Source organism: Anolis sagrei, chromosome 10, assembly GCF_037176765.1.
Source record: "Anolis sagrei isolate rAnoSag1 chromosome 10, rAnoSag1.mat, whole genome shotgun sequence".
Classification (NCBI taxonomy): domain Eukaryota; kingdom Metazoa; phylum Chordata; class Lepidosauria; order Squamata; family Dactyloidae; genus Anolis; species Anolis sagrei.
In genome coordinates this window covers 19,766,639-19,774,891 of record NC_090030.1, presented here as the reverse complement: position 1 = coordinate 19,774,891, position 8,253 = coordinate 19,766,639, and the positions used below count along the sequence as shown (strand labels likewise).

Genomic DNA, 8,253 nt, shown 5'->3' with positions numbered 1-8,253 from the left:
CAGGGTGGGAGAAAGAAGTCTTGTCTGGCAGCATTCTCTCCTGACATTTCACCCCATCTATGGCAGGCTTCCTCAGAGGCTGTGAGGCCTGTTGGAAACTAGGAAAATTGGGTTTATATATCTGTGGAATAATGTCGAGGGTGGGAAAAAGAACACTTGTCTGTTTGAGGCAGCATTCTCTCCTGATGTTTCACCCACATCTATAGCAGGCATTCTCAGAGGTTGTGAGGTTGTTGGAAACTAGGCAAGTGGGATTGTTATACCTGTGGTATAATGTCCAGTGTGGAAGAAAGAACTCTTGTCATTACCCCAAGCAGTAAGAAGCCAGACCTTGAAACTGCTGGGCCATTAAATGCTAATCAAGGTTTTTTTTTTGTTTTGTTTTGGTGTGTGATATGGGTGAAATGTCAGGAGAGAATGTTTCTGGAGCATGGCCATACATTCTGGAAAACTCACAACAAACCACTTTTCAATTTTAATCAATGTGATCAATTGCAGCATTCAAGCAAACAAGAGTTCTTTCTCCCACCCTGGACTTTCCACAGATATAACAACCCCACTTGCCTTGTTTCCAAGAGATCTCACAACCTCTGAGGATGCCTAGCATAGATGCGGGCGAAACGTCAGGAGAGAATGCTTCTGCAGCCGGAAAACTCACAGCAACCTAGTGATTCCCGACTTGAAAGCCTTCCTCGTCGTAAATCCCGACGTCCTTCCTCCGACCTGTTGAAACGGATCGCCCAGAGGCAAAGAAAGGGATCCATAACGAAGCCAAGGCCTGTCTCCTGGCTCCGGAGCCTCTCCGAGGTCGAGGCAGCGGCGGAAGCACCCGGTTGAAGGGGAAAGGCGGCTTCAACGGAGGAGAAGCCTGCAGCCCCCCCCCCCCCGCCTCCCTCCCTCCCTCCCGCACAGCATCAGTGCCTGAGCAGCCCGGACCGTTGCTAGGCGACGCAGCATCAAATGGATGGAGGTCCTGCAAATGGACCACTGAGGAGGAAAAGGAAGAGGGGAAGGAGGGGAAAGGGAGGAGGCATCTCCCAATTTCACCCCCCCTCCAATTCCTCCTTCCTCTTTGCTGATCACTGCCCCCCCCCTCTCTCCCGTTATGGCAGGAACTGCTTCTGAGTTGTCTTGCAAAAGGCCTGGGAAAAGCATTGGATGTAAACGTGGCGTTTGAGGGCCAGGCCGCGCGGGGGGGGGGGGGGGGGGCACAGAGACCATTGAGTCGCGGGGCCGACTCAAGCACTCCTGAAAGAGGCCCGCCCAGCCACTGGTGGAAGGAAGGATGGGAGGGAGGGAGGAGAGAAGGAAGGGAAGAAGGAAGGGAAGGAAGGAAAGGAAGGAAATAAGGAAAGAAGGAAGGAAGGGAGAAAGGGGAGGGAGGATGTAAAGAAAGAAGGAAAGAAGGAAGGAAAGGAGGAAAGGAAGGAAGGGAGGGAGGGAGAAAGGAAAGGGAGAAAGGAAGAAAGGATGGAAAGAAAGAAGGAAAGAAGGAGGGAAAGGAGGAAGGGAAGGGAGGGAGGGAAGGAGAAAGAAAGGATGGAAAGAAAGAAGGAAAGAAGGAGGGAAAGGAGGAAGGGAAGGAAGGGAGGGGGGAGGAGAGAAGGAAGGGAAGAAAGGAAAGGAAGGAAGGAAGGAAAGGAGGAAGGAAAGGACGTAAGAGAGGGAGGGAGGGAGGGAGGGAGGAAGGAATAAAAGAAAGAGGAAAAAAGAAATAAGGGGGACGAGAAGAAGGAATGAAGGAAGGAAGGAAAGGAGGAAGGGAAGGGAGGGAGGGAAGAAGGATGGAAAGAAAGAAGGAAGGAAAGGAGGAAGGGAAGGAAGGGAGGGAGGGAGGAAGGAAAGAAAGAAAGAAGGAAGGAAAAGAGGAAGGGAAGGAAGGGATGGAGGGAGGGAGGAAGGAAGGAAAGAAAGAAAGAAAGGGGGAAGGAAGATAGGCAGAAAAGAAGGAAGGAAGGAAAAAGAATGAAGGAAGGAGGGAGGGAGGGAGGGAGGAAAAGGAAGGGAGGAGGGAGGGAGGGAAGGAGGGAGGGAGGAAGGAAGGAAAGAAAGGAAGGAAGGAAGGAAGGGAGAAGGAAGGAAATTAGAAGGAAGGAAAGAAAGAAGGAAGGAAGGAGCGCCCGTCCCGCCGTCGAACGGAGCCCAACGTTGGGGCGGAATCTCTTCCCTTGCCCCTCTTCCTCCCCTCCAAAGGCATTGCCCTCCCTCCCGCTCCCCGGAGCTGCCCTTCGGCCTCACCCCACCCCTTAGAAACCCTTCTCGTGGCCCGCGACCGGCCCCTCCCGGTTGTAGGAAAGGAGGGGGCCTTGATTTCACTCTCAAGGGCCGCTCGGGGCCCCTCCCCTCGCCTCCGAACCTGAGGGCCGGGTCTCCGCTCTAAAAATAGATTTCGAGAGAGGGAGCGAGGGAGGGAGGGGCGGAGAGGGAGCCCTCCTCTGCCTCCTTCTCCGTCCTCCCTCGGAAGAGCGCCGTCGAGCGGCGGCGAGGCAGCAGATTGGGCTCCTTCTTTCCCTCCCTCCCTCCCTGAGTGCGCCTCCCCTCCCTCCCTGCCTCCCTTGCTCGCCCCTCCCTCCCTCCCTCTGTGTCTCCCGCGCGCGGCCCCGGTTCCTCCGCAGCGCAACGTCGGGCGTCGCTGGTCTCGGGCTCCTTGGTCCTCCTTCTTCATCTTCTCTTCCTCCTTCTTCTTCTCCTTCCCCAGGAAGAGGGGGTCTCTCGGGGGAGGGAGGGAGGGGAGGGGAGGGGAGGAGGATGCGGCGGCGGCGCTGAGGGCCGAGGAGGAGGAGGATGCTGCTGGAGGCCCCGCGAAGGCTCAGGCGGAGGGCCAGGCGGAGGAGGCGGCAGCAGCAGCAACAGCAACAGCGGGGGAGACAGCAGCAGCAGCCACCACCACCACCGAGGGGCCAGGGCTCCCCACGAGGAAGAGGAGGAGGAGGAGGAGGGGGAGGAGGAGGAGGAGGAGGAAGAAGAGGAGGAGGAGGAGGGGGCCGGTGAGCCGTCAGCGCAGATCTCCCCCCTCCCCTTTGAAGCCCCCCTGCAGTCGCCCCCCACCCCACTCCTGCCTCCAGTCTCAGAGCCCACCCCGGAGCCCCCTCCCTTTGGATCCAGAGAGAGAGAGAGAGAGAGGGCCGCCCCTCCCCCTCCCCCTTCCCCCTCCCCTCCCCCTCCCCCTCCGTTCTGGCGGTGGCAATGTGGAGACTCCAGGCAGAGAGGCTGAGTGGACTCGTCTCGGCTTTAGCGGCTCTGTGTCTCGTCTGCGGTGCTCAAAGGTAGGCGGTAAAAGGGGGGGGGGGGAGCGGGAAGGAAAGGGGGGCTCGCCCTGAGGGAAGGGAAAGGGGGGCTTCGTCGCTGCCTTCTTCCTCCTCCTCCTCCCGCATTGCTTGGTTCCTCGGCGGAGCGGGCGCCATGCCTACATCCTCAACCGCGTTGCGTTGCTGTGGGTGGTGAAGGGGGGGCACAGCCTCCCCCAGCAACCCACTGCCCCCCAATAGAGAAAGGGCGCCGCACCATAGCCCCATACCTTCTCCTCAAGTCCCTGTGGGATCTCCACGAAGGGAGAATGAGCCTCCCACCCTCTCTTCAAGTCCCCACGAAGAGAGAATGAGAGGAGGGGGTTGAAAGGGTCCTATCTCGCAGCCCCCCCCCTCCTTCGCCAAGCGCAGAGAGTCCCCTCTCGCGACGAAGAGGAGTCTGGGCTGTCCGAAAGCCCCACACACCTTCCCCCCCTTTCCCAGCTCGCATAGCCCCCCACCCTCTCCTCAAGTCCCTGTGGGATCCCCACTAACAGAAAATGAGAGGAGGGGGTTGAAAGGGTCCTATCTCGCTGCCCCCCCCCCCCACCTCACCAAGCGCAGAGAGTCCCTTATCGCGACGAAGAGGAGTCCGGGTTGTCCGAAAGCCCCACACACCTCCCCCCCCTTTCCCAGCTCGCATAGCCCCCCACCCTCTCCTCAAGTCCCTGTGGGATCCCCACGAAGGGAGAATGAGAGGAGGGGGTTGAAAGGGTCCTATCTCGCTGCCCCCCCCCCTTTCGCCAAGCGCAGAGAGTCCCCTCTCGCGACTCTGTCCGAAAGCCCCACACACCCTTCCCAGGTCGTTTGGACTGCCCCCCCCCCACCCTCAGGGGCAGCGCCGTCGGGGGAGCGAAGAGGAAGGCCCTGAACCCCCCCCCCATCCCCACCCTCCGTCGCCGCATGAGGGAGGGTCTGCGCCTCGCTCTGTGTGTATGTCTATCGCTCCCATCCGCGGCTCTGTGGTTTGGCTTTGCAGGGCAGAGGAGGGGGTGATCCCGTGGGATGGGGGGCTTCGTGGACTGGAGATCCCCCCTCCCCAATTGGCCCTCCTTTGACTAATAGCCAGTAGGGCAGGGGTTCCCCCCAAAGGCGCCCAGAAGCAGAGCCCTTCCCTTCTCTGTCTGGCTCCAGGTTGAGAATCTGAGAGTCTAGGATGCCCCTTTCCCACAGACTTTGGACGGCTGGGTCCTGCCTTCCTTGGAAAACACTGAGGTGCAAAGGGCAACCCCTGGCCTGGCTCCCTTCACCCACATCAGGACCCTCTTTGGGTTGTTTGTTGTGAGTTTTCCAAGCTGTATGGCCATGTTCCAGATACATTCTCTCTCCTGAAGGTAGGCAGGCCTCCTCAGAGGTTGTGAGGTCTGTTGGAAACTAGGAAAATGGGGTTTATATGACAGGGTAGGAGAAAGAACTCTTGTCTGTTCAATTGTCAAAGGCTTTCATGGCTGGAATCACTGGGTTGTTGTAAATCAGACCTTCCTACCTCTCAGGATGCTTGTCATAGATGCAGGCGAAACGTCAGGAAGGAATGCCTCTAGAATAGTGGTTCTCAACCTTCCTAATGCTGTGACCCCTTAGTACAGTACCTCATGTTGTGGTGACCCCCAACCATAATATTATTTTGGTTGCTACTTCATAACAGTCATTTTACTACTGTTATAAATCATAATGTAAATATCTGACATGCAGGATGCATTTTCATTCACTGGACCAAACTGGGCACAAACACCCAATACGCCCAAATGTGAATGCTAGTGGGGTTGGGAGAGGATTGATTTTGTAATTTGGGATTTATAGTTCACCTACAATCAAAGAGCATTCTGAACTCCACCAGCGATGGATTTGAACCAAACTTGGCTCCCATGACCAATGGAAAACACTGGAAGGGTTTGATGGGCATTGACCTTGACTTTGGGAGTTGTAGTTCACCTATATCCAAAGAGCACTGTGGACTCATGCAATGGTTTATCTGGACCAAACTTGGCACGAGTACTCAATATGCCCAAATGTGAACACTGGTGGATTCTGGGGAAAATAGATCTTGACATTTGGGAGTTGTAGTTGCTGGGATTTGTAGTTCATTACAATCAAAGAACATTCTGAACTCCACCAACAATAAAATTGGCTCAAACTTCCCACATGGAATCCCCATGACCATCAGAAAATACTGTGTTTTCTTATGGTCTTTGGTGACTTCTCTGACACCTCCTCGCGACCCCCTCAGGGGTCCCGACCCCCAGGTTGAGAAACACTGCTCTAGAACATGGCCATATTTATTTATTTATTTCGGTTTCTTATACCTCGCCCTTCTCACCCCGAAGGCGACTCAGGGCGGCTGACAAAGGCACAATTCGATGCCAGCATCACATAACAATAGTAAAACAAAATAACATCAATTAAACAGTTGAACAGTTGTACAGTTAAACAACAATTCCCGCATTACAGCCATAAAACCAATAAAACAATACAAACCCAATTACTCCTCATAGACGGTCAGCGTTCGCTATCTCATAGTCCAAATTCCAATTCCACATTGTCAGTCCTGTCAGTCCTAGTCGTTTGATTGTCCTCATCTAGTTGTCAGATTGCCCAAAGGCCTGGTCCCACAACCACGTCTTTACTTTCCTCCTGAAGGAGATGAGGGATGTTGATGCCTTAATTTCTCCCGACAGTGAGGGGCCACCACCAAGAAGGCCCTGCTCCTCATCCCCACCAACCTCACTTGTGACAGTGGTGGGGTCGAGAGCAGGGCCTCCCCAGATGATTTCAGACTCCGGGGTGGGATGTAGAGGGAGATACGTTCGGACAGATACAGTGGACCGGAACCGTACAGGGTTTTGTAGGTCAAAACCAGCACCTTGAATTGTGCTCGGAACTGAACTGGCAGCCAGTGGAGCTGGCACAGTAGGTGTGAATGTTTCAATTGGCCACCTCAATTAGCAGAATCCCCGGTGGCGCAATGGGTTAAACACTTGCCCTCCTGAAGACCGACAGGTAGCAGGTTCAAAAACAGGGAGAGCGCCGATGAGCTCCCTCTGTCAGCTCCAGCTCCCCATGCGGGGACATGAGAGAAGCTTCCCACAAAGATGGTAAAACGTCAAAATATCCAGGCGTCTCCTGGGCAATGTCCTTGCAGATGGCCAATTCTCTCACACCAGAAGCGACTTGCAGTTTCTGAAGTCGCTCCTGACATGAAAAAAAAAAAGATACCCAGAAAGAAGCCACAGCCTTGCCCGGCACTTGTTTATATCTGTATTTACTCAAGTGTAATGCACACCTCAATTTTCAAAACGCCGAAACAAGAAAACCAAGTTTCTCGCGTTGCTTCCTGACACTCTCACACACAAAAAACACCTTGATTAGCATTTAATGGCCCAGCAGTTTCAAGGTCTGGCTTCTCACTGCTTGGGGGAATGACAAAAGTTCTTTCTCCCACCCTGGACATTATTTCACAAATATATAAACCCCATTTTCCTAGTTTCCAACAGACCTCACAACATCAGAGGATGTTTGCCATAGATGTAGGTGAAACGGCAGGAGGGAATGCTTCTGGAACATGGCTGTACAGCCCGGAAAACTCACAACAACCCATTGATTCTGGCCATGAAAGCCTTTGACAATACATAGGACCCTGTTTGTGTGTGAATGATCTTGGAGTCCTCGTGGACAGCAAGTTAAACATGAGCCAACAAGGTGATGTGGCGGCAAAAAAAAAGCCGATGGGATTTTGCCCTGCATCCATAGGAGCATAGTGTCTAGATCTAGGAAAGTCATGCTCCCCCTCTATTCTACCTTGGTTAGACCACACCTGGAATATTGAGTCCAAGTCTGGGCACCACAATTGAAGAGAGATATGGACAAGCTGGAATGTGTCCAGAGGAGGATGACTAAAACGATCTGGAGAACAAGCCCTATGAGGAGCGACTTCAAGAGCTGGGCATGTTTAGTCTGAAGAAGATAAGGATGAGAGGAGACATGATAGCCATGTATAAATATGGGAGAGGAAGTCATGGGGGGGGGGGGGGCAAGCTTGTTTTGTGCTGCCTTGGAGACTAGGACACGGAAACTATGGCTTCAAACTACAAGAAAGGAGATTCTACCTGAACATTAGGAAGAACTTGCTGACTGTGAGAGCCATTCAGTAGTGGAACTCTCTGCCTCAGAGTGTAGTGGAGGCTCCTTCTTTGGAAGCTTTTAAACAGAGGCTGGATGGCTATCTGTCGGGGATGCTTTGAATGCAATATTCCTGCTTCTTGGCTGGGGGTTGGACTGGATGACCCATGAGGTCTCTTCCAACTCTAGGATTCTATGATTCTATGAATGGCTAGAAGGGCTTGGAGGAGAATGGGCCTGGGCCTGCAGGAGGAGGAGGAGAAGGTGGAGGAGGAGAAGGGCTGCCTGCGTGCTTGTTGGGAGAGAGGGAGAGGCCCCCCCACACACCAAGTGGCGCCTGATGCATGTCTGAACAACAAACCCTAGTGACCACAAGTAGGGTACCAGGTTTTGTCTCTCCCTCCACATGAGATATGGTTGATGGAGGCTGAGGAAGCCGCTCTGCCATGCTCTTTGGTTGCTTCTTCTCACAGGAACCCCCCTGGAACCCCGCGTGGTGCAATGGGTTAAACCCTTGTGCTGGCTGAACTGGTCCACCTGAAAGGTTGGCGGTTCGAATCCAGGGAGTGGGGTAAGCTCCTGTCTGTTGAGCTCTAGCTTCCCATACTGGGACATGAGAGAAGCCTCCCACAGGATGGTAAAACATTAAACATTCGGGTGTCCCCTGGGCAATGTTCTTATAGACGGCCAATTTTCTCACACTAGAAGTGACTTACAGTTTCTCAAGTCACTCCTGACACAAAAAAAACAAGACCCCCCCACCCCACCCAAGACTCTCCTGTGTCCTTCTATGAGGCTAGTCCTGTGACAGACAGAGTGGGGAGGCTGCCATGGGGCATAGGGACAGGGT

At 54.0% G+C, this 8,253-nt stretch overlaps 1 protein-coding gene across 1 annotated transcript in view; it reads left to right on the top strand.

The window, feature by feature from the left end:
- Window positions 1–3,063: 3,063 nt before the first annotated feature.
- LOC132762930 (gamma-aminobutyric acid receptor subunit beta-4) overlaps window positions 3,064–8,253 on the top strand; it is a 56,991-nt gene continuing 51,801 nt past the window's right edge. The window contains exon 1 of the mRNA XM_060756181.2: window positions 3,064–3,266. Coding sequence (XP_060612164.1) covers window positions 3,187–3,266 — 80 coding nt within the window. The 5' untranslated portion in view covers window positions 3,064–3,186. The remainder of the gene's footprint in view (window positions 3,267–8,253) is intronic.